The sequence below is a fragment of the Podarcis erhardii genome (assembly GCF_964252035.2).
Source record: "Podarcis erhardii genome assembly, chromosome: 16".
NCBI lineage: Eukaryota > Metazoa > Chordata > Lepidosauria > Squamata > Lacertidae > Podarcis > Podarcis erhardii.
The window spans coordinates 6,195,882-6,222,947 of record NC_138514.1 but is presented as its reverse complement, the minus strand read 5'-3'; the positions used below and the strand labels follow the sequence as shown (position 1 = coordinate 6,222,947).

General features: G+C 45.6%; 1 protein-coding gene across 1 annotated transcript; it reads right to left on the bottom strand.

Annotated features, from left to right (window-relative positions):
- Positions 1–11,013: 11,013 nt before the first annotated feature.
- NODAL (nodal growth differentiation factor) lies at positions 11,014–19,149 on the bottom strand. The gene is made up of 3 exons (XM_081843426.1): positions 18,281–19,149; positions 14,709–15,523; positions 11,014–11,644 (listed from the first exon to the last, which is right to left on the bottom strand). The coding sequence occupies exons 1-3, from the start codon at positions 18,588–18,590 to the stop codon at positions 11,492–11,494; spliced, it is 1,278 nt and encodes a 425-aa protein (XP_081699552.1). The 5' UTR covers positions 18,591–19,149; the 3' UTR covers positions 11,014–11,491.
- Between the last annotated feature and the right edge of the window lie 7,917 nt (positions 19,150–27,066).

Sequence of the window (27,066 nt, the reverse complement as noted above, 5' to 3'; positions counted from 1 at the left end):
GCTGCTTCCAGTTTCAATGCCTGCTGTGTAGTACATCTGCAACTTCTTCGTTTTTAAAGCCATCACCAGTGCTTTTTTTTCTTTAAAAATGTTTAGGGGTACTCTCATTTTGACTTAAGAAAATCACCATTTTATTTAAAAAAAAAAAAAAAGCACTGGCCATCACTATCATTGTTTCTCATATTTATTTGACTTATTTATTTAGTCTGTAACTGACTAAATAAATAAATACTGCTTAATATGCACAGGGTTGTCTCCAATGCTAGTCTTGCTCAAAGTAGACCCATGGAAGTTAATGGACATGATTAACTTAGGTTAATTAATTAAGTAGATCTGTTAATTTCAGTTGGTCTATCTCAAAATGGAACAGCAACACAATTATCACAAAGGTGGAAACAGAGCCTTACCTGACACCTGTATGCATGTTGGCTCTATAAGCCAAAAAGCAGGGTATCTCATTGTGTGTTAAGACCCCACCAGGATACATTTGTACAGTGGTACCTCGGGTTACAGGGACTCGGGTGGCGCTGTGGGTTAAACCACAGACCCTAGGACTTGCAGATCAGAAGGTTGGCAGTTCAAATCCCCTTGACAGGGTGAGCTCCTGTTGCTCGGTCCCTGCTCCTGCCAACCTAGCAGTTCGAAAGCACGTCAAAGTGCAAGTAGATAAATAGGTACTGCTCTGGCGGGAAGGCAAACGGCGTTTCCGGGCACTGCTCTGGTTCGCCAGAAGCGGCTTAGTCCTGCTGGCCACATAACCCGGAAGCTGTACGTCGGCTCCCTCGGCCAATAAAGCAAGATGAGCGCCGCAACCCCAGAGTCGGTCATGACTGGACCTAATAGTCAGGGGTCCCTTTACCTTTACCTTTACCTACCTCGGGTTACATACACTTCAGGTTAAATACGCTTCAGGTTACAGACTCCACTAACCCAGAAATAGTACCTCAGGTTAAGTATTTTGCTTCAGGATGAGAACAGAAATCGTGTGGTGGCAGCGGGAGGCCCCATTAGCTAAAGTGGTACCTCAGGTAAGAACAGTTTCAGGTTAAGAACGGACCTCCGGAACGAATTAAGTACTTAACCCGAGGTACCACTGTATACATATCGAGTCTGTTTTGACCTTCCAATAACCGTTTGAAGGTAGGCAGTAGTTTGAGCAGGTATGGTTTCATAAGAACTGAAACACAGAGGCTGTGGAGGTCATCTGCTCTAACCTCTTTATGGATCAGCAGTGCAGGATGCAGCTGCAAACCATCCCTGCCAGATGTTTCTGCAACCTCTGTTTAAATGCCTCTGGAGAAGGAGAGCCCACCCACCTCCTGAGCCAGTCTGTTCCACTGTCAAACAGCTCTCACCGCTGGGATCTTGCTCTCCTAACATTTAGCCAACATCTGTTTCCCTACATGGTCCATGGATGTGGGCCACAAACATAATGCTATGGGCAGTATAAGGACAGCAGCAGAAGTCTGCCAATCCCTGCTTCCCATAAGACACAAATACAAGATGGGTGACACCTGGCTTGAGAGCAGTACATGTGAAAAGGATCTAGGAGTCTTGGTTGACCACAAACTTGACATGAGCCAACAGTGTGACGCGGCAGCTAAAAAAGCCAAGGCAATTCTGGGCTGCATCAATAGGAGTATAGCATCTAGATCAAGGGAAGTAATAGTGCCACTGTATTCTGCTCTGGTCAGACCTCACCTGGAGTACTGTGTCCAGTTCTGGGCACCACAGTTCAAGAAGGACACTGACAAACTGGAACGTGTCCAGAGGAGGGCAACCAAAATGGTCAAAGGCCTGGAAACAATGCCTTATGAGGAACGGCTAAGGGAGCTGGGCATGTTTAGCCTGGAGAAGAGGAGGTTAAGGGGTGATATGATAGCCATGTTCAAATATATAAAAGGATGTCACATAGAGGAGGGAGAAAGGTTGTTTTCTGCTGCTCCAGAGAAGCGGACACGGAGCAATGGATCCAAACTACAAGAAAGAAGATTCCACCTAAACATTAGGAAGAACTTCCTGACAGTAAGAGCTGTTTGACAGTGGAATTTGCTGCCAAGGAGTGTGGTGGAGTCTCCTTCTTTGGAGGTCTTTAAGCAGAGGCTTGACAACCATATGTCAGGAGTGCTCTGATGGTGTTTCCTGCTTGGCAGGGGGTTGGACTCGATGGCCCTTGTGGTCTCTTCCAACTCTATGATTCTATGATTCTATGGTGGCCTCATGTTGTGCACCCCCAGCATAGCTGCTTGAAGCCAGCCGGAGTGGCAGGTGTCCACTAACACCTCTGCCCTGAAGAGAAAGGGGAACGTATGGGCCCTTCCTCACCCTAGGATGCATAGGAGGAATGTATGGGGAGGTCACATGTGTGACATGTGTAACTCTCCTGGTATGTCCCACAGAGGAATTTACAGTCTTCAAACAAAAACATCTTTAAGGTCCCAGGCCACAGAGAGGTTAGGCTGGCCTCAACTAGAGCCAGGGGTTTTTCGGCTGTGGCTCCAATCTGGTGGAACGCTCTGTCACAAGAGACTAGGGCCCTGCAGGATTTGACATCTTTCCGCAGGGCCTGCAAGACAGAGCTGTTCTGCCAGGCCTTTGGTCGGGGCACAGCCTGACTCCCTCTTTTGGCAATCTTCACAGAACTCTAGCCCAATGGTTGTCATCAATTTGATTTTAATTAATTTTATAATGAATGGTTTTAGAATGTTGTACTATTTTATTGTTGTTAGCCGCCCTGAGCCCGGCTTCGGCTGGGGAGGGCGGGGTATAAATAAAATTTATTATTATTATTATTATTATTATTATTATTATTATTATTATTATTATTACTAAGGTTGTGCAGCTCAGGTGGGTGGCATCCAGCTATCTGTCTGTCTGTCTGTCTATCTAGCAAGTTTAACAAAAACAGAAAGGGGAGAAGCAAGACAAAAAAAATGGGAAAAGGGAAAAAAGAGTGGCAGACGAAATTAATGGACTATGCAGAACTGGATGACAGGGAGAATTTGAAACCGGTGGGACCAGAAATGCTTGAAAGACTGGAGTAAATATACAAACCATTTGAAAAACAATTGTATTCAAATTGACTACGCTCATAGGATTACAAGAGGTTTTGTAAGGAGAACTATATGAAATATTGCAGTAAAATTTATGATAAGGGACTTTAAGTTATGACTATTAAAGTAACAGTGAAAATATTGAAATGCAAGGCTAAGTGATGAAGGCTGAAAATCATTAGATGTGGTTGATGGAAGTCCTAGGATTACAGCCAAAATGTTGTATAAGAGGAGAGGAGATGTTATGTTTTGTTTGGAAAATATATATAAAAACTAATTTAAAAAATTTAAAAAATGGGGAAAGGAAACATCTGCTCGCATTAGAAATGCAATGACCATCTAATCATCCATGTCATCCTAAACATGTAAGTCAACATATAGGTAAAAACTGCCATCCAAATGTCTTGATAGATATCTGAACAAAACTGAAACAAAATATTGTACGTTCAGCAGCAGCAAAGGGCAGTGAGGTCCTTGAACCATTGCAGAATGGATGGCGGGTGTTTGTCCTTCCAGGTTTGAATCAGAAGTCTCTTGGAAACCATAAGAGCTTGCAAAAACCACTTTGGTCGTCCTGCTGTTGGTCCCTGCACCACAAGCATATAATTTAAAAGTACATGGCCATCTGCAAATACCAAGGATTTCTCTGATACATAATAAATGTGGACAACTATTTTGGACCACAAAGAAAAATAAATCGCACCTCCAACATCTATCTGTATTACCTATGAAGATGTTGGTGAATCCAATCTACCAAAAGCATCTGTTGAATCTTCTTCCTTTTTATGAGGAAGCCACAACACAACCCCCATTGGATCTCTTTGCTTGTGGTAGATGAGGGAAATGAACAAATTCCTGTGCCCCACAAATAACCCAGAGGTGCATTTTAAATAAAAGCACACATTCTACTCATGTAAAAACACGCTGATTCCCAGACCGTCCACTGGCCGGATTGAGAAGGCGATTGGGCTGCATCCTGCCCCCGGGCCTTAGGTTGCCTACACCTGAGATAGACAATTCAATTCCTAGATTTGGGGGAGAAGGAGGGGGAAATAGTGGGTTCATTCCTTTCTGGGAAGTCATTTTGGGTAACAGCTCTTGCAAATGAACCTCTAGCCACTGCTTAATTGCTAGAGGCTCACAGTGTGAAATATGCAGCAATGCTACCCTCTCCTTTGTGCTGACAGGCAGGCCTCAGGGGTGAGAACCAGACACGCTTTGTTTATCTGCAAAGGCTGATGTGGATTGGAGCTAATCAGCCTTGAAAAACATGGTGGATTTGTGGGGAGGCAGTGCCAAAACAGCACCATCCTTCTCACAATGCTTGCTCCTTTTAATCCCCCCCCCCTTCCAATTTGGGGCCAGCGCAGATCATGGTGGAGAAACTGAGAGCTGGGCTCTATAATTGATTGGTCCTATAATGCTCATCCTTTATCCAGCCACTAGACCAAAAAAGCTCAACAACTTTGATTCTCCAAAAAAAAGCTCAACAACTTTGGTCAATCCAGTGGGTAGATCATCGCCAATTTTTTTATTGTGGGAGTACCAACACCTGACCAATGAGGAATTTGGCAGAAAACCATGGCTAAAAAAGCCACCTCTATTGGTCTGTCACCCCCCCCCAACTGTATTACCTGGGTTATGAAGGCACCCTAAAGATGTTAAAGCAAAGATTATGGGATAATGCACACAGTGACTTGCAATCTCGATCACACACAGTCTGTAGTCCACAGGCAGTAGGAGTACAATATGGGCATGTCTTTAAGTTAACATCTTACATTAAAAACCTGACAGTACCAAACTATTGAAGGCTTTTCACCAAAGCCAGACTAAACGTCTTTCCTTCTGCAGTGTTGGATGGCAGGTTGAGAGGAGTTCCCTACCAGGACAGACTTTGCTCATGTGCTCAAGACATCGATTCCATAAAACATATTTTGTTGCTTTGTGCAAAATATGAGCAAGCCAGGGCTGAACTGATACTACCCTTGCTGATACCTTTCCCGGGAAAATCAGAGGCTCACTATGTCAGGTTCCTATTGGAAGACCGGACAAACGCTAGAACATTAGCAGTGGCAAAGATTTTATTGGTAGTTGCAAGAACCAATGATCCCTATATTCTGAACAAAATGCTTGTTTGACCTGGAGGTAGGCTGTATGAATTGTGTATTGCTTTGTAATTATTTGTTCAGTCTCTGGACCGTAATAAAGATTGATGATGATGATGATTTATTGTGGGAGTAGATCGCAGTCTCTTGGGAGTTGAACAAGCCAGCTCTAGATAACGTTGGATGCCAACTCCCATCAGCCCCAGCCAGAACAGTCAATGATCAGGCATGAAAGGAACATAGGAAGCTATGATTTTAAAATCAGCACCCTTAACAAACTACAGTTCCCAGGATTCTTGCAGGGGAGAGGCATGACTGTTTAAAGTAGTAGAACAGCGCTTAAACTGTGTGGAGTGGATATGGCTAATCACAGAATTTTAAGGGATCTTGGGGGATCAGTTAGCCCCTTCTTCATCACCTTTACCTTAGGGCAGGTAAGGTTTCGTCACATCTTTGCAAATACCATTACAGTATTATTCATTTATTCATTTTGTTTCCTTTATCCCACCTTGTTTTCCCAAGGAGCTCAAGGGGGCACACATGGTTCCCCGCTCCTCATATAATTCCCACAAATGACTCTGAAAGGTAGGTAGCCTAAGGCTCCGAGGCAATGAATAGCCCAAGGTGAGCTTCATGGCTGAGTGAGAATTTGAACCCTCATCTTCCCAGGTCTTAGTCGGACACTCTAACCCAGGAGTAGGCAACCTAAGGCCCATGGGCCACAAGTGGACCACAGGGGTCATTTTACCAGCCAACAAGTCACCCCCGAACCGAGCTGCCCACTCGGCGAGTCTCCGCACGCTTCGCTAAACCGGCGGCAGTGCGGCGCGGGGACTCGCTTCCATGGCGCCGGAAATCACATCTGCGCAGACGCAGACACTGGAAATCGTGGGGGTGCCTGCTCATGCGCACGTGCAATCCGGCCCACGGAGGGATCTCCACTGGAGTGAAACTTGCCAACCCCTGCTCTAACCACTACACCACAGTGGCTCCCAATGTACTCTCAGTATACTCTCTGAGTACTCCTTTTGAGTACTGCTGGTTACTGAACCATCACTGTACAGTCAATACAAACTACGGACTACTAGGGAGAAGCTGCTACTGATTTTAGGCAAGGGGTAAACAAGGGGCAAAGCACACTTTGTTTTTGTTTTTTTTTAGGTGTCTGATGGGGAATTTGTACAACTGGAAAACCAGCTTAAAAAAATTAATCTGACCCAATTCTTTCAACTGTCTCCTCAGGACTTGGATCCCAGACCACCTGCCATCTTGGCTGTCCCAGTTTGTCAATGTCCTCTTTAAAACATGCTCAGGACCCGGCAGATTAGTACAGTCATGGCTTGAACAACTCAAGGGTGCAAGCATGTTTCAAATGGCCTTCCTGGACTGGCTCTCTCATGGGAAGTGACCCTTAACTCAACTTTTGACAGGGAGTGTTGGTGTTTTGGCGATGATTAGCTGTTTATGAGCATGAATGATCTTTCCCCCTTGCTGCAGAGCTCAGCCTCCCTCAGGTGTCTGGATTCTCACTTTCCAGGATGACAAGACTCCCTGGGGAAACAGCTCCTTGCCAGTTACACAAACATCCACTACACAAAAGACCCCAGACTTAAGATCAAAGGGCATGACCCATAGCACAGTCTTCTGCATGGTATCCTGAAAGGGGGGGTGTGGAATTTAGCCTTGAGGACAGGGAGCAGGATTAGGCTTGGCTTGAAAATAAGAGTTCATAAACTGCAGTTTCCCCCTTTCTGCCCAGAATTGGTTTGTTTCTTTTCTTTTTCTTTTATTACTGCCCCTGGTAAATCACTGCCCTATGTTTTGCAGGTTTGGAGGGGTGCCTCGATAAACATAAGGATGTAAGAAGAGCCTGCTGGATCAGGCCAATGGTCCATCTAGCCAAGAACCCTTTTCTCACAGCAGATCTACGATATGATACGATACGATACGATACAAGAATCTTTATTGTCATTGTCCCATACAGAACAACGAAATTGAAAAAATCTACATAAGACATTCAAAAACCAACAAGCCTGCTATCCCAGCTATCCTAACCTGGTTAGCCCCCTAAAAACTCTGATACCCCATTATAAAATACAATATACTCCCATAGAGACTCCTTAGGTAAAGGTAAAGGGACCCCTGACCATTAGGTCCAGTTGTGGCTGACTCTGGGGTTGCAGCGCTCATCTCGCTTTATTGGCCGAGGGAGCTGGCGTACAGCTTCCGGGTCATGTGGCCAGCATGACTAAGCTGCTTCTGGCGAACCAGAGCAGTGCACGGAAATGCTGTTTACCTTCCCGCCAGAGTGGTACCTATTTATCTACTTACACTTTGACATGCTTTCAAACTGCTAGGTTGGCAGGAGCAGGGACCAAGCAACGGGAGCTAACCCCTTCGCGGGGATTCGAACCGCCGACCTTCTGATCGGCAAGTCCTAGGCTCTGTGGTTTAACCCACAGCACCACCCGCATCCCTAGAGACTCCTTAAAAGGTAAAGGGACCCCTGACCATTAGGTCCAGTCGTGACTGACTCTGGGGTTGCGCGCTCATCTCGCTCTAAAGGCTGAGGGAGCCGGCGTTTGTCCGCAGACAACTTCCGGGTCATGTGGCCAGCATGACTAAGCTGCTTCTGGCGAACCAAAGCAACACACGGAATCGCCGTTTACCTTCCCGCTGGAGCAGTACCTATTTATCTACTTGCACTTTGACGTACTTTTGAACTGCTAGGTTGGCAGGAGCAGGGACCGAGCAACGGGAGCTCACCCCGTCGCGGGGATTCAAACCGCCGACCTTCTGATCTGCAAGTCCTAGGCTCTGTGGTTAACCCACAGCTCCACACGCGCCCCTAGAGACTCCTTACACCGTGTTTAAAACCAAAATCGCATTTGGACAGAAACTGTTTCTCAGGCGGCTAGTCCTAGTCTTTATAACCCTGGACCTTCTTCCAGAAGGCAGAAGCTTCTTCCAGAAGGCAGAAGCTTTCCGGGGTGCGCACTATCCTGCGCTATCTCTGCAGCTTTCTTATGGCACCTGGAAGCATAGATTTGATCCAAGGTGGAAAGATTGCTCCGCAGTCTTTACAACTCCTAGGGGAGTGTGACTGGTTTGGTTGCACCAGGGACAGAGCTTCTAAGGCGCCTCAGCAGGGACCACAGCTATGACATCCAATAGAATTTTTGGGGGGGAGGGGTTGCTCCAGGGCACAGGGCACCACTGAAATTTCAGGCGCCAAGGTCTGCCCTGCTCACAGCAGCCAGCCAGGTGCCTGTGGAAACCCTGAAGCAGCATTCGAGCACAAGAGCCCTCTCCCGTCTTTTGCTTTCCAGCAAAAATACGTACTCAGAAGCAGTGCTGCCTCCAACTGTGGCAGTAGAGCAGTAACCCCTCTCTTCCATGAATTTGTTCAATCTTTTTAAAATTGGTAGCTACTAGGTGCTGCATGAAGAAGTGCCTTCTTTTAGCTGCTCTTAATCTTACCAACATTCAGATTCATTGGATGTCCACAAGTTTTAGCACGGAGAGGGAGAAAGAACTTTTATCCACTGCCTCACCTGCAGAAGCTCCCAGATTTAATCCCCAGCATTCTCAGAAGTGGAAAACCAGGCAGGTGGAATAGAAGGGACGATTGTGGAAGAGAGACTGGCTGGCTGGCTGGCAGAGGAGCACTCCACGCTGCAACATTTTGTTGCAGGAGCCATTTGTCCAGTCCAATTACAAACCTCATCCCTTTCCATAGCCACACCCCGCTCGGCCTTTATTACTTATTTATAAAAAATATATTTACAACAATGTAAAAACATAAAACCATACACCGTGTTCTGTAAGCCCTGGTTTTTATTTCCTTCCCTTGGTGCTCTAACTTGAATGAAATACCCAGTTTTGACAACAGAACAAAGAAAAGCCCAAATGAATGGGACTGGAGCAAGATCTCCCTGGCAAATTGTAGCCCAAAACTGAGAAAACATGATAATTATTGTAAATTAAAGGCAGCTGTGCATATTTAGCTATGCTGAAATGTTCTGATCTCAGAATGCAAGGGCAATTGCATTGATCGTTTCATATGTAAAATTTTGTTTTCTGCTGAATTTTGAGCCCTAGAAAGAATGGGGCACAATCTAGGTACTGCAACGGAGATGCAAAAACAGGCGGAAAACAAAACACAGAAATCCTCCTTTCATCTCTGTATTGTCTTTATTTGAAGCATTGATGAAAACCATACCAACCAAGATCTTTGGTTGTTACATAAAAGGTAAAGGACCCCTGACAGTTAAGTCCAGTCGCGAACGACTCTGGGGTTGCGGAGCTCATCTCACTCTATAGGCCAAGGGAGCCGACATTTGTCCACAGATAGTTTTTCTGGGTCATGTGCCAGCGTGACTAAGCCATGTGGCACTTATTATAACATCTCCATTGTGATTACTGGCACCGTCCCCCCTTTTTCAATAAAAAGCCCAGCACTCAAGAGGCACAGAAGTAACCCCCTTTTCCTCCCTAGCCCCCTCCCCTGTTTCTCTTCCAGCCATGCTGACCCTGTTGGAAACTTATCCCAACAGGGAGGCAGAAAAATACATTGAGGCTGGATTTCGCAACGGTTGCCACTTTCCTGTTTCGATTCGCCTGTTTCTAGAACGCTCCTGGTCCACCCCCCCAACCAAAAGCCATTGCCCTTCGCATCTGGGAAAACCATTTCAGAAATTCCAGGGTTTGTTTCTGCCGGACAATCAAGTGGTGATGGAGCATTTCCACTAACTGGCACATGAGGCAGTGCAGACACTAGATGCCTTCACGGTCCTCCATAAGGCCATTGGGGCCTGTGGCGGCGATCCAAGGGAATTCTCAGGTCACTCCTTCCGTATTGGCGTGGCCACCACAGCAGATGGACTGTTCAGTTATGTCTCATGATGGGGAAGGGCCATAGCTCTCAGTGGGTTGAGCAAAGTAGCTGATAGGGAAGGTGGTCCTCAGAAAGCTGCTTACTGCCAGTCAATATAGCCAAATGGTCTGACCTGCTATACAACACTTCCCTTTGTACCCTATGATTTTAGTTCAGATGATCTACACTGAAATTATGCATTTAAATCCCAGTTACATTGCAGGGGGAGCAGAATCTGTATTACAAAATGTTAACTCGGAAATTTGTTTATGATCTCATTTAAACTTTTAAATCTTCACAGAATAATCACACAAGACAGACAAAGTTTGAAAGAATGGAAGTTATTTTCTTTAATACTAAAAAGAAGCTGGAGGTCAGCAGTATGACAAACTGTGGATTCTTTAATGCACATTTACTTGGGAGTAAGCCTCACTGAAGCCAGAGGAATTTTCTTCCAAATAAATGCACATTGAATTGACCTACATGACAGAATGGTTTAACAATCAATTCCACTTCCCAGGGAACTCTGGGTATTGTAGCTCTGTGAGAGAAATAATGGTCTCCTAACAGCTCTCAGAACCCTTTGCAAACTACAGTTCCCAGGATTCTCTGGGGGAAGCCATGGCTGTTTGAAGTAGTGTAATAGTGCTTTAAACATAATAGTGCAGACGAGGCCTCTCATACCTTGAAAGGAGGGCTATATACCTTTTAAGGAATATATCACTACTTTCTCAAAACCAGTCAAGGAGGCTCTTTACAGACATGTACAAAACAACTGTCTTCACTAGTGGTTCAGCATGCGCCTATCATCCCACCGATCTCAGAAAAAATTGGTAGACCTGTGTTTTGCATATAGGGGCTCTATTTATAAATAATCTCTCACAGGTGGGACTTTTGGAAAGAGCTACAGCATGGACCACAACTGATGCCTACTCTGGAGCCCCCTTTAAACCAACTTCTGCACTGGGCAGGGAATTTCCCACAATTCCCTGAATTAACATTACATCAGGGGCATTGTGGGAAATTAAAAAGATGGCAGCATCGAGGCCTTCAAGCCACCAGACAAGCCCACCAGGGAGGCCTGTTGACACAGAAAGGGGCTCAGCTGATATTACTTTGCCAAGGGGCCCCCCAAAAACCTGGAACCAACCCCAGGTGTGGGAGAGGGGTTATTTCTGTGAGGACCCTCTGCTTCTGGGAGCAGACTAAGTTCCATAAGAAAAGCATGACCCCTGTCATAATCCTCTGCCTATTCCATTCCCCCATTTTGATAAGGATTATATAGACAACACCCTAGAGAAACAGCTTGATCTCCAAGTGGCGAGGAGTCTAATTTTTCCTCCATTTAAGGTCAATGTTTCTTGGGCTTCTGCTGCAAGAGGAGAAGGTGCTTTGAGTTTTAGGGAGCTGGTATCTGGAGGAGGCCCCATCCACCAAGTAGCTAAGACTCATATGCATCAGTTGCAGCCACATTCCTCGATGATCATGTCGTCATGGTGACGGACCCTCACTTTCCCTTTCTCGTAGTACATCATAGACAGAGGGCTCATTTTGACAGGGGCACAAGATGGGCAAGGCACCCGGTTGGGTTGGTATAACTTCAGCAAGCTCTGAAAGGGAAAGAAGGAAGAGGAAAACATCATATCCAAGAATTGGCACAGTGTAGTTAAGGGCAGTAGGGCAGGGCGCAGTGGGGCTACGCCACTTACCTGACCTCCCTAGCTGCTTCATACTACGACAGAGAGGGGCAAGTGAGGTGGTGAGGTCACTGCAGTGCAAATGCAGATTGGAGTACCAGATTGCCTCTGATGATGTGTTTGCACTGCGCTGACCTCACCGCCTCACCTCTCTCAATCCAGAACGCAGGAGCAACTCGGCTGGAGGGCAGTCAGGTAAGCAGTGCAGTCCCACCATGTCCAATTATGACCTGGCAGAATCTGGTGCAAATATTTTGTGACCCCCTACCCTACCCCACCCCAAATACATAAAAGAGTCTGGAATTTGACTAAGAGGAGGAGTGGCCAGCCCAATCAGAAAGACCAGGGCCATAAACTATGGAAGGGATTTGACCCAGGCCCCTGATACTTGTGACAGGCCCCCAAACTGGGAACACCCACTGGGCTAGTTTCTTCTGAGGGACCAGCCTCTTCTTCATCAAGGAAACCCAAGAGCAAAGAAGGAACTCAGAGGAAACTTGCTGATTGCTGACAGGGCTGGAGGAATTCCTCTTCAAGGCTCTCCATACTTCAGGAAGGAGCCAAGGAGTGTCACTCTGCCCCAAGAGAGATATAAAGCCTTGGCAGAGATCCAGCCTCCAGAGCTTATTGGAGCAAGCTGCTAACTTGGAGCTCTTTCTGGTGGTGTGGCCATGCCTGCCTAGGGCATTCTTGTGCCTTGTGCATGGTCAAAACAGGACAAAAACACCTCCATTTTGGGGGATTGCAGGGCCAAGGAATGCACCAGCTCACAAGGAGCATTAATTCGCCTCCACCTGGAATGTTGTTGCTTAAAAATTAAAAATCCAAGGCTTTTAAAAAGCCAGTGAAATTTCTTCCTCAACAGTGAGAGCCTCTTTATAGAATTGTGAAGGGGGGGGGGGTGGAGTCTGTCCAAACCAAAGCTGAGGAATTTGTGGCCTTCTAGAAGTTGGGACTCCAACTCCCATCAGCCCTTGCCAGCACAGCCAACAGTGAGGGGTGAAGGGAGCTGTAGTCCAGCACCATCTGGAGGACCACAGCTTCCTCAGCCTGCAAGAACTGGCAGTCGCCCCTCCCCAAAGTGAAGGTGTTCCGAACCGCCACACACTTTAGCTGTGAGCATAGCAGGCTGCTGAGATTGCTCAAGGAGTAAATCAAGGAAGCTCTTCATGTAAGGAAGGTGTCTGTTATGGGTGGACACAGGCTTCTCGGGTCGAGCTACATATGGCATTGATAGGTCCTGATCAACACCCCAGCACTATTTCCCCACCAAAATAGCCCCCCCCCCACTATATGTGCTCCCAGAGGTGCTTTTGTCTTCTCTCCAAAAGGCACCTCTGGGGGCAAATAGCCTTGGGGGCAGAGATGTGCAGTACCACATCTATGCAAAAGTTAGCCCCAGTGAGTTCAGTGGAGCCTGTGCTGGGAATTCTATTCCACCTTTTGCTGCAGATATGTTGGGATTGTTACATGTCACATGTCTGTTTACATTCCAGCACAGGTTGCTGGCGTGAGCAGAACTTCCGCTCTGCATTGCTTTTGTTTTTCAGTCTCACTCCGAGAAGATGACAAGGGGAGAAGTCATGTTTTCTTTGTCCTGATTTATGTATAATAAATGTGTGGCCTTAGTATTGTATCTACACCTCAAGCCTCTTCTGTTGTGCAGTTTACACTGCTGAGTAATGTGTGCTCAAGTATGCCCTGCAGCTTGAGTCACTGACGAATGTCAGAGGAGCAGAAGTCGATGGATCTCTGCAGCAGCGGAGAGGAGAGATGCTCCAGCTGGGACCGAGCCAGCTGGCTTTTCATCCCCAGTTCTGACAGCCTGAACTTAGGTAAATGTACAGTATTTAGGACCAAAGCCTAACTTCTAGAGAGAGCTGGAGAAAGACAGTAATTAACTAACAACATGTTAACATGTTAACAGGAAATCAGGCCTGAGTGCTCACTGGAAGGACAGATCCTGAAGCTGAGGCTCCAATACTTTGTCCACCTCATGAGAAGAGAAGACTCCCTGGAAAAGACCCTGATGTTGGGAAAGATGGAGGGCACAAGAAGAAGGGGACGACAGAGGACGAGATGGTTGGACAGTGTTCTCAAAGCTACCAGCATGAGTTTGACCAAACTGCGAGGGGCAGTGGAAGTCAGGAGTGCCTGGTGTGCTCTGGTCCATGGGGTCACGAAGAGTCGGAAACGACTAAACGACTAAACAACAACAATGTTAACAATTCATCCCAAAAAGCCAGTAGGGGAATAAAACAGGACTGACATTTCCTGATGGGGTGGGGAGAGAAACAGACCCTTAGGACACAATCGTAGCCCAGTGCTATGTCACTTGCTGAAATTCTTGGTGGGATAAGGCCTCCTTCTTATGGTCCCCCTGGAGGTAGCCCTAGGGTGGGACTCGTCATGCCCCCTCAGCCCTTTTGAAAATGATGCTACCCACTGCTTTTTTCCCTAAAAAAATGTTTAGGGGTACTTTCATTATCCTACTCATATTGAAATACTGCCCCTCAATGAGGCCAAACTTAGATTCACAAAATGTTTAGGGGTATGTGTACCCCTTAATCCCCCCCAGAAAAAAACACTGATGCTACCTATTGCCTCAGCTGTCCTTACGATTTTTAAAAATTATACCACTGCCAGTTAGTGCCAGTAATACTGAGCTACATGGATCAATGTCCTGGCTCCTCATGCCCTTTTCTTTCTCTTCATCATCACCAGTATTTATACATAAATGATCCCCAGTATTAGTTAAATCATTGTTCTATACAGAACTATGAGCTGAGCATACAAGCAACTAATGGATAGGAGAAAAAGAAAGGTTTTTGCAGGTGTATGAATATGGGCTTCACTTTCCACTGTTCTTAATGTGCTGTTTATAAAGCATATAAGACTGGACTGTGTAGTTGGATATACTGCATTGGACCCAGTTTCTAGTTTCCAAGACCCCTAAAATGCAAACATAAAGACAAACCTGAATATATGCATGATTTGTTGGCTTGAAGGTTTCATCAACAGGCAACGGGCACTCTCCCTCACACCGGTAGGCATTGTATTTCTTGGGGTGCACAATCCAACTTCCAAAGCCAGTCTGCTCAAAGTCCACAATCATATCTACCCTCCTGCACAGAGATCTCCCTTCTTTGCCAAAGTTGGCGGTGGAAATATTAGCCGCTTTAATCCTTTGCTTCTGCTTCCTGTTCCGCCGGTGCCGACGGCCCCCAGTCTCCTTGAAAGTGTTGTCCATCATTATGTACTTGGACATCTCCACCGTCCTGATGAGACTTGGGCCCTGAGAGGGCTCCACCAGTTCCTTATCTTTGGAGAAGATAACCAGTAGGACTCTGTCAGTCATGCTGTGGGTCAATACATGGGACTGTTGATCGTCATTGCACCCACATTTTCCCTGGAACCCACCAGCTGATCTTCCGTCATTGTCCTGAGATAGGTTCTCCTCCACCCAGTGCCGCTCCTGGTCATCTGGAGCACCCATGCCAAATGATACCCCCTGGTGGAGCCAGAAGCGGAGTATGCTGGTGGCATTGAAGACTTTCCAGGAGGAGTGGCTGGAGTTCCTGCTAATGAAAGAACCAAGGAAGATCTTGTCTGTGCAGGTCTGGTTCCCATGGCAGGTGCGCTCATGGCTGTGGTAGATGTTCAAAGTGACACTCCTGTACTGGGGGAAAGACATCAGGCAGACCCGGAACTCTGCCAGCCTCACATCAGAGCTGCTGGAAATGGAGGTCAAGTCAAAAGAGAAGTCCCAGTGGTCCTCAAACTGGAAATAATCTGGAAGGCAGAAGAATGGCACTGGTTGGGATGAATGGAACAAAGGAACACCATTTAATAATAAAGTCTCTTAACTCTATGACTCTCAAAAACAGTCTTGGGGAGAAGGCAGGATAAGAGGACATGGGGTGGGAAAATAAAACAGCGTCTATGAAGGCCAGCATAGAACTGTGCCCCCGTGCAAGAGCATCCACTGCATTTTCTTCACTCAAAAAATTTCCTCTTAACTTCTGCCTGTTGCAGCTGAAGTTGCCTGTGTGCAGTACTGATTGGCTAGCACCTCTCATGCCACTAATCTACCCACTTTTCCCTGGAGTCTTTCAGCTTTTTCTTTTTTAAAAAAGGGGGGATTGTATTATTATTATTATTATTATTATTATTATTATTATTATTATTATTAAAGAAGAAAACCAGCACAAACAAGTGAGAAACAGGGGTCCAAGAGAACTGAGGGGGACTATAGCACATTGGTTAAGCATGTGTTTTGGTATATAGTTCCTTGGCATCTCCAGTTAGAAGAATTATGCAGCAGGTGATCTGAAAAGATCCTCTCCCTGGAAAGCTGCTACCAGTCAAAGTAGATAACAATAAGCTAGATAGACAAATCAAATAACCTTTGTTCTTACAATGGTAAATTTGAAATGGACCTGTAATTCTTGGCATATTGTTGAGCGCAGCAGTGACTGAGCTGTTCTCAAACTGGGAAGAGGGGATTTCCAGGAGCAGCCAGGAACATATCTAGAAGAATAGCATATGAGCCAGCATGGTGTAGCAGTTAGGGTCAGACTACAATCTGGGATACCAGAGTTCAAATCCCCACTCAGGCAGAAAGTGCACTGGGTGACTTTGGGCCAGTTACTATCTCTCAGCCTAACCTACCACACACAGGTGATGTGAGGATATAATGGGGTGATGAAACCTTCAGTTCCTTGGAGGGAAAGCAGGATATTAATGTACTAATTACTAAAAATTAGTAATAAAAAAATACTTCACTTTCTTGCTGAGAAAGAAAGACCATAGAAAATTAACAGACACATAAATGAAGCTTAGATGCTCAGGAAATTATCTGAACTCCATTAATATCAATGGGTGCTAAGTGAACTCAATTTTTTGAAGAAAAATCTAGCCTTTGCTGCCAGGTACCATGGAGCTGGTTTTTATGGTGGCAATGAAAGTGAGATATGAATTAGTAATTTCCTTGCCTTAATGAAGCCACATCTATCTGCTTCTGCTCACCTCCCCAGGAACCTCCCCACCCCCCATTTGCAATATGGGGAAAGTACTGGCCTCCCTCACAGGGTTGTTGTAAGTATTACAGGGCAGCTTATATGAATGGCTGTTGAAAACTAGAGTGGTATATAGAATAATAAAATTGTAGAGTTGGAAGGGACCCTGAGAGTCATCTGCATGTACAACAGCTGAGTATTATAATTCTCCATTTCTAAGATATGGGTATCTTAGAATCCTTACTCTCCTTAATGCGTGTCCCTAACAACATCACTTCCAGATTAGCTGCACAAGCTCCAGCTGTCCATTTTATCTTCCCCTGGCCCTGCTGTCTTGAAGACAGCGATTAACTCATTGCATCAGCTAGTTAAGTGGTTGATTGGGTTATGGAAGTTCAAAGACTAAAGGCACGTAGCTCATTAAATTTCATTGTACTCCTCACACCCGTAGACCCTTTGATGCCCCCTCTTTGAAAGTGTTGATAACTAATTAGGACATTTAAAAAAATACCTTTCTGCTTTTGAAGTGCTAACAAAAGACTGAGGGGAAACAGTTGGTATTGACTGTATAAAATTATATTCCAACTCAAAAAGCTGAAACGGAAAAGCAAGAAAAGGAAAACAAATTCACCACCGCAGAGGCCATGACTGTTGCAAACATGCTCCAGGGGTTGAGGGGGGGGGTGAGAGTTGATATTGGGCTGAATGCACAATTAGTTTGACCTGATAAAAGGCAGCTTGCTATGGTCCTACGTGGGTACAGTGTAAATAAGTGGCGTTTCTAATCCCTAGAATAAAAACCAGCCATGGTGTACAAATGTATTCTAGAGTTCCTGAACCCCAAAACCATCCACGGACACAGCAAAGCGTGCAGCTGGATGAGACAGAACACGCACAGCCATAATGGTACAGTCAAGTCTGTACACACAAATCTGTTCTCCCACCCCCACCCGTCTCTCTCCACCTGTTTCCCTTTCTTTGAATGCAGCTCAGACAATAGCACCTCCCAATACCATTCCAGGGAAAGTTGAGACGCCGCTTTCTCCTCCGCTGGCCATTTCCAGGTGCCTCGCTCCTCCCCGAGTGTAAGGCAGCTTCTGGAGCGTGGCAACCTCTAGCTGCACCCTTCCTGGGCATCATGCGACACCCCCAGCCTCGCTTCTGCCCCCTCCTCGCTTTCCCATCTGGTTCCTGCCAGATGTCCTTAATAGTAAGGGAAAGGGGATGTGGATTGCATCTCTCTCTTGGGGGGCTCCCTTCGTTGCAGACGTCTGGGGCCACAATCCACAAAAAAGAGGCCCGGGAAGGAGAGGCGGGAGGCGGGTTGACTTAAGGCCAGAAGGACCACCACCCAGGGATGCTGATAAGCATCCATCATCCATCCATCCATCAAGGATGTCCTTACAAACCCTGGGCAGGAAATCAGAATGGAAGTAACTCAAAATGGAAAGGGGCGAGGGGAGGCTTTTTGTGGCGGTGGGGGGGGACGGGGGACGGAAAGGGGTCAACCGAGGCAAGGAGCAGGACTTACGTCGCGCCCCCAGGCTGAGGATGGTGTCGGATTCTCTCCAGGCCGAGGCTTCTGCGCTGGGCTGGCTCGGGGGGCTGCCCACGACGAGGGCGCGGTACAGCTGCAGCATGTACACCGGGGAGCGGAGCGCCGGGGGCTGCGGGCGAGGGCGGGCCGGGGCTGCGGCCAGGCCGGCCGGAGAGGAGGCGGCGGGCCGGAGCTGGCCCTCGGCGGCCTCTTGCAGCAGCTCGACCGTCTGCGAGCAGGCTGCGCCCAGGAGGGCGAGCGCCCAAGACATCAGCTCCAAGAGCGAGGGGGTCCTGGGAGGCATCGCTGCATAGATTGCTCCGAAGTCTCTTTCCCTCTCTCTCTCAACTTCTAACCTAAGAGTCTTGTTTTCTATCTTGTGTCACCTAAATCACCGTTCTCTCTCTCTCTCTCTCTCTCTCTCTCGCTCTCTCTCCTGTGCTCAGATCCGAATTGACTCCGAATTCAGAGAACTTAAGAGGGTTGACTCGGGTCAGAATTGTCTCGCTCCCATTCTCACTCTCTTTTTCACTCTCGTCTAAATGAGAAGTCTTCTTGCTTCTTTCTTTTCCTCTCTCTTCTCCCTCTCCCCGGAGGGGGTGTCTGCTCAAGCCCCTTACTCCGCTTCTGCTCGCTCCGAATGCTCCTCTCTCCTTCTTCGAGATGAGCACTTTTATACCTGCGGCTGCCTAATCTTGCGAGTCTTTGATGTCAACAAGCTGTCAAACTTTCTCTTGCCTTTTTTCCTCTGGTCCCTATTCTCATGCAACTCCCCCACCTCCCTCGCTCTCCAATGAGGAAAGAAACAGGCAATTAATGACCGCTCTCTCATTAGACATCAGCCTCAACGTGGAATGTGAGCGAAGTGATTCTTTTCCACAGATGCTTGAAGATAGCCAGATCCCCCTGGCGGGTGTTATCCCCCCCCCCAACGCCTTATCCGACCCCCTCCTTCAGTCTTTGCATCCTGATTCTCTAATACCTTCATCTTTGACACTTTGCTGAGAAAGTCGAGATCTGGGTGGCAATGGATGAGTTCTGATCGTTTTTAATCGGGGGAGGGGGCTTGTGAAATGAGGCGTTTGTCTCTACAAATCTTCATACGTTTCTAGGAACACCCCCCCCCAGTTTGTGACCGTAATTTCTTTTAAACTGTCTTTAATGTCGTATTCTAAATCGTTGCAATCTGCCCTGGGACCTTAGAGTGAAAAGGGTAGGGTAATAATAAGCCAAATAAATAAATTATTACTTGTTTCTCTTCCTTCCACCTTTCTATATGATTTCAGGACAGCTTGCAGTGTTGTTGCTGTTTTAAAAATATTTTTTATTAAAGATTTTCTTGGTTTACAAAAGTACGTGCATTGCCTCCTTTTTCAGGTTGTAAAGTCTTTTCTGCAGCTCAGTTACATTTGTTATGCGACAGTAAGTGTTGAGTACAGTACGCACTGTTAAAGCAGCTAACTTCCTTTTCTTCCCATACACTGCAAAAAGGTACAAGGGAAAAACCTGTATATTTTGACCTTCTCCTCCAAAGGGAAATTTATTCAGGTAATGCAATCTTAAATCACTGGTGACAACAGAAACAGAATGACTGCCTTTGAAAGGGGAAAATAACCTATTATAATATATAACCTATTATATAATAACAACAAATTCATCACCCCATGCTATATTTCTGCTTGCATGTTATGAAGAATGCAATAGACGGACAGAGGTTTTTGAGGATGCTTTTCTCAGCAACATACCACCAAAACTCCATCACATGCATTTCTGTGTAGTGTATAGTGTACTCCTTAAGGCCAACACTTTTAAGCAGAAAGAAATATGCCTTTGTTCTAAAATGCAAGGCTTCCTTTCTCTGCAACCTCATCCTGAGTTAGCCACCCTTGAAGCTTGACCAGGAGTTCATTTAGAACACGAATGGGAACGGAGGTTGCCCATCACCCTCAGCTATTGGCCATGTTGACTGGGAGTGATGGGAGCTGGAATCGAGAGAGAGAGAGAGAGAGAGAGAGAGAGAGCGCGAGCGAGCCACAGGTTAGTCACCCTGATGGAGACGCTGTGCGTGGTACTCCAAAGAGCAATGTGAGGTTAGAAAATTAGTATCAAAGTATTAAATTTGACAAATTATTGCTTACTGTTAAACAATCTTCAGCACAGGATGAGATACTTCCTTGAAGTAGCTCCCAAAGCCAGTTGTTGTTGTTTTTTAAGCATATAATGCAAACTTTTGTCATGTTTCACAATATTGTGAGGTGGGTTAGGCTGAGAGTTGATCACATTATCTTAGATCCCAGGGGTCATCTAGTCCAACCCCCTGCAATGCAGGAATCTCAGGTAATGACTGGCCCAAGTTTGCCTACTGAACTTCATGGCCAAGTAGGGATTCGAACTCTAACCACTACACCACACTGGAGCTTAAGAAGGTGCCCTCTAGGATGGCAGTGAGGACTGTGGTCATTCCCGGTTTGCCTATATTCAGGTAACAGCAGAAGCTCTGGCAACTCTTGTTTCTCCCCTTCCTTACTGTTCTTCTCAGTAAGAAGGTACATCCCTTGTTTAAAATGTCTGGAAGTTTACAGCACAAGCCTAGTCGATGTTCAGTGGGGTTTGCTCCCCTGTAAGTGTGCACAGGATTGCAACCTGTCACTTTGCAATCAACCTGCTCAACAGCTTGAAAGAGCTTTCTGCCTCTTATTGGGACAGGTCCTTTCATCTCCAAAAGCAAAATCCCAAGGTGAAACAATGGACTTGCATTGATCTACTCTGTTATCCTCCCTTTGATCCCAGCTGATAACATAACACCATCAGACCACCCATTCTGAACCCAGTCCCGCCAACTGGAGTTGTGCTGTGCAAATTACTTATCTGGCACCCACAGCACACATACTCTTTATTAATTCATTCATTTTGAGCATTTTTATTACCCCAAGGGTTTCCCAAGAAATATTCCTGCACTCAGGCTTTACAGTCTAAAAGGCATGACGCAAAAAGAAAAGGTGTTGGCAGGAAGGAGGAAAAATGCGAACCGGGGCACTAGCTCTGAGTTTCATATTTGGTTAGCTTCCAACAGATGAAGCACTTTCTCAAAAGTGGCTTCAGGGCAGCTGAATATTGAGCAAAGATCTGACAAAGATCAGGAAGTACTGGGGGGTCCAGGTGAGACCACACGCCCAGCCAGAACAGATGGGCCAGCTGTCACAGGCTGGTCACAGTTCAAAACAGGCAAACCTCCAAGAAATACCCATGCATCACAAGCTTCCTGGGAGTGGCTGTGATGCAGCTGGAAGGTGGTGCCTTTTGGGGATTGGGGGGGCAGGTGGGGACAGATGATGCCACCCACCCTAGAGCAGATGGTCCAGCTGCTCCCCCTCACAGGGCAGTTGGTTCCAGTAGCCTCTGTGAGAAAGAGAGACCCAGCCGAGCAGATGAAGTCTGCTGATAAAATCCTGTAGGCAGAATCACAAAACTTTGAATGAAGAATAAAGTTGCTGAAAAAGAATTGGGGGGGGTGAACCAGGAGTGGATATTGGTGCAGAAGGACTTGTGAGCTTAGTTCCAACACCAACCACAGATTTCTGGCCTGAGCATATGCTCAGAGGCACCCTGTTCCGTAAAGGTAAAGGGACCCCTGACCATTAGGTCCAGTGGCAGACGACTCTGGGGTTGCAGCGCTCATCACACTTTACTGGCCGAGGGAGCCAGCATACAGCTTCTGCGTCATGTGGCCAGCATGACTAAGCCACTTCTGGTGAACCAGAGCAGCGCACGGAAACGCCGTTTATCTTCCCGCTGGAGCGGTACCTATTTATCTACTTTCACTTTGAGGTCCTTTCGAACTGCTAGGTGGGTAGGAGCTGGGACTGAGCAATGGGAGCTCACCCTGTCACAGGGATTCGAAGCGCCGCCCTTCTGATCAGCAAGCCCTAGGCTCTGTGGTTTAACCCACAGTGCCACCCGCATCCCTATACAGTACCCTGTTCCTTAATTCTTTGCAATTGTCTAAGCAGAGCTGGTGTTTTGCACCCAGATCTGGTTCTAGTAAAAATCAAAACAGGATACTTTGTCAAATCAAGGAAAATTCATCCATGGCCCATGGATGAATTGAGTGTAAGGACAACACTAAACCATGTTTGGACATTTGTCTGAACAAGCAAGTGCTTGAAATTTGGATGAGGACAGCTATGACCCCAACGCATCTTCAGACCCTCACACATTTAGGCTTGTATCTGGTGTAGCATTTTAAGCATCCCATCAGTGCAAAGATTTCCACTTGCACAAGAGTACTTCCTCCCCCTTCCCCATGCCCACTTCCGTGCTACCTCCAGATCTAGCCTGGGTTTCCCCCTGAATCCACCAGAGCAGATTTGGGGAGGGTATGGGGTGCACAAGGAGAGAGGGAGAGAGGGGAATGTTCTGTTGCACAAGCAGAAATCGTCGCACAGTTGGGATGCTTACTTATCACTACATTGGGCACAAGCCTAAGAGCACACATCTGAAAAGATGATACGTAATCTGGTAAAGCTGGGACAAGTCATGCATACTCATAATGTAATGTGCTGGAGAAGATGTAATCAGAGAGATTCGTGAATTTGGTGGACTTATAAGCCAGTGGCACACTGTATTTCATGAAATTAATGTAACCACCTAAACCTAACAGACAATACCTTCCAGCTGCCTTAGCTGAAAAGAATGTGAGCTGAAAAGAATGAGATTGCTACAGTAAACCCAAAGACTTAATAAGCTTTAGGATATCGGCAGCTTGACAGGTCACAGTGAAAAATTGGAAGATGCCTGACTGCTTAACTCTGACTCACAGGTAACAGGAATTATGGCAAGGAGCAATTACTGACACACATGTGTTGCTCAGTCAAGGGAGAGGCAGATGATTTACATTTCTACACTGTACTGAATGGCTTCATAATCTTTTCTAAACAAATAAAAAGCAGGAGTTCCGGCATTTTTCAGAGGCAGTACTGTATGCATCTGAATAACAGTTTCTGGAAACCAGAGGAGGGAAGAATGCTATTGCGTTAAGAGTCCTGCTTGCAGGCTTTCCCAGGCATCTGGTTGGCCACTGTGAGAACAGAGTAACTGCTTATCTGCCTATCTGCACCGCAGCCATGAACCATACAGAGGTGATACCAGGTAAAAACTCAGGATGCAGAAGGAAAGCAATACTACAAGCAGTGCTTTTTTCGGGCAGGGGGGGGGGACACACAAGCCTCTTTCTCTATGAGACAGGAAGATTCAAGCTCAAATGGTACACAGATCAGCAATATTTGAGGGGGCTCTGTGGGTCCCAGAATATCTCAAAGACAGTTTGCAGACCCTCCTTCACACTCTCAATTCTTCTTCTTCTTCCTTTGAGACAGGAGCAGAAGTATTGGTATTTATGGATTATTTTTTACTAAAGGAAATACAAAAATAACAATAACTCCTTTGAGAAATGCATTTAGGGTTGTATCAAACTAACTTTTACTCAGAGTAGAGCCATTGAAATCTAATGAATTAGAAGTTAGCCATGTCTATTAATTTCGTCGGGTCTACTTTGAGCGTATGGGATACAATACTTGTACACCACTCTGGGCAGCTCACACCACAAAACATTGCACTTTTATAAAACAATTATAAAGAAGAGCTTTTTTATTAAAAAAAAAGTTGTTAAAAACATTGCTTTCTCATAAAATAAAAGCCATTCAGATTAAAAAGGCATGCCCTGATTGGTGAAAAACAGTGAGGAAGGGGGCAGGGTATTCTATAATGAGCTACTGAGAAGATACTTTCTCTTTTTCCACTCAGCCATGCTTCAACTCTAAATATACAACCTGCTACTGCTCTCAACCCTTGCACTTTCTGTATTCTAAACTTTCCTGGGATATATGTTTACTGCCACCAAGTGGTTCAATAATTTCCTTCCTTTTCCTGGCAAAAATGTGTGAAGATTTCACCACTTCACCCCTAGACCAGCTTGCAGTAATTTGCCTGAGTTGACCCAAGACCAACCAACCCCCACCAAAAAAACAACACCCACCAAATATTTCCAGTCAATATTTGTGTTGTTGCTATTTCTGTTTCTTAAATCTCAGTCCCATTGCCTCTGGGATGCTCTCTGGGGATGTTGTGTAATGTGATTAAGCACCACAATAGCTACTGACAACAGCTTTAACTACTTTGGAGCATGGGAGAGTTTTCCATGACCAAAGGTGCTCACATGTGGTGGTTAGGCAAGAGGAAACCGATGGTGCTACCTCTCATGCTAACTTCTTTCTGTTGTTGAACATTTAAAACATATTGATTTATAGGAGTATGCATAATCACTAGGTTTAAATTAATACTAGCAATATGCCAGTAGTGGAAAACTTGTTAACTGTGACAAGTGGAATTCTAATAACTTTCTGGATTTTCTTCTTTGGAAATATTTATATTTAGAAGGGGGAATCTGTGGCACTCCAGATGTTGCTGGATTCAAACTCCCATCAGCCCCAGCCAGCATGACCATCATTCCTAACCATGAGCCACAATGACCGGAACCAATGTGAGTTAAAAGTCCAACAATATCTGGAGGATCAAAGGTTGACTGCCCTAGATCTATGTCAAAGAGAAGGCAGTCCAGTGTAGTACTGAGAGTCAACCAATATGGGTCTGAAGTTCAACAGGAGATGGAGCATCAGGTACAAGGTTTGCAGGACCATGGACAGATCCCTGGCTACAAGGAACTTGATTCAACTCCAAATGATGCTCTATGTGCCTGGAACTGAGCACTTTGGCTCCCATTTCTCACCCAGTGAGCTGCAGAGCAGGCGTTGGGCAGATTAGGAGGTGTTTGGCATGATGGGAATCAGTTCCTCTTGCTGAAGAGTAATAGTCTCTGATACCATCTTCCCACTAATGCATAAAAGACTAAAAGAAGGTGCATCTGAAGCTCTAGTGAAAACTTCAGAAGACACTTAGGGTTGTATCCAGTGTTAACCCTGCTCAAAACAGACCCACTGAACTCAATAGATTTAAGTTACTTTTGCCAATTGATTTCAATAGGTCTAATCTGAGTAGAACTAGCACTGAATACAGCCTTGAATTAATGTGCACAGGGGATTAATCCTCTCCCCAGACCATTAACCTGCTGACAATTCCCTACCCAAGCTGCTATTTTCCTCTAAAGCATTGCTACTATCTTCTACCCCTCCTTTCAGAACAGTGCCTATTTGGACTGGAACCATCACAGCTATTATTATTATTATTTATTAGACTTGTTAGTCTTTTGTGACCCAAAGGTCTCCTGGCAACTTCCAATGCTGTTAAAAACACAAATAAATAAACAAAAACAACCCGAAAACAACCCACCAAAACAGCCACAGGAAGTTTGAGCAGCACTACAGTGGTACCTCAGGTTACAGACGCTTCAGATTACAGACTCCGCTAACCCAGAAATAGTACCTTGGGTTAAGAACTTTGCTTCAGGATGAGAACAGAAATTGCACGTTGGCAGTGGGAGGCCCCATTAGCTAAAGTGGTACCTCAGGCTAAGAACAGTTTCAGGTTAAGAACAGACCTCCAGAACGAATTAAGTTCTTAAGTTCTACTCAGATTAGACTGTAATAGCAAAACAGCAGCATCTCAGTCGATCAAAAGCCTGGGAGGAAAAGTAAGTTTTTATCTGGTGCCAAAAGGACTTCAAAGAAAGTGAGGAGGGCATGGCCCTCTCCCTTGTCACCACTCTCTGAGCCTCCCACAGAAGCTGTCATTGATTTAAAAAAGAAAAGATACGGGACTCTTGGATGTATTTAATGCCATTGTCCCACTCAGTAACTTAGTCTTTATAATGAATTGGTACTTCAAAAGATTCCTGCAATGTTCTAGACTCAGAAACAATGGTAGTTATCAGTAACTTCAAAGAGAGGCCTAATGTATGAATGAATTAGTGAAAATGAAGCAATTTGAAGACGAAAGCTGCTTTCAGAGGCAATACATTTGTTATTGGATGATTGCCTGCTAGTGACTGAATATTCCTAGTAAGATTATGAATATTCCTAGTAAGATTATGAGACCGAGCTGTAGGGATGAGTCACTTCCCCGGGGCTGGGGGGTGTGAGGTATCTTTGAAAATATAATTTTAAAATCCAAGCTTTCTCCTGCCTACATCTTAGAAACCATATCTTCACATCTTGATACCATAATGGTGTATGGCTGTTCTTTAAAAAAGGGAAGGGCCGTGGGTCAGTAGGGGAACATCTGTTTTGCATATAGGTGGTTTCAGGTTGAATCCTCAACATCTCCAGTTGCCAGTCAGTGTGTAAATACAGTAGTACTGAGCTAAAAAAAGTAAAAAAAGCAAAATGATCTATTTAAATATCCAAATATAAAGCAGTACAGAATTCCCAATTCAATAAAGACACAGCGTTGTATCTAATACTAGTCCTATTGAGAGTAGACCCACTGAAGTTAATGAACAAGGCTGCCTTGGGTTCCTTAATTTCAACAGGTAGACTCTGTGTTGGGCTAGCACTGGATATAACCCCAGACAACAATTTGAGTTACAGTTAGGCTTTGCTCTAAATAGGCTCTTCTGGTTGTTGTTATTTTACTAAAGTGGTTGTATTTTTATCAAGGCAGTCTATCTATCTACCTTTAAAAACATTGTTATACAATCTCTGGTTTATGAAAACTGCAGGAAAATAAATGGTATTATTTTTAATACAGCTACGTATTGATACTGGAACTGAATAAAATGTGGAGGTTCAATGAGTCCTCTAATCTCTAGAAGCCCCCCCATTTGTTGG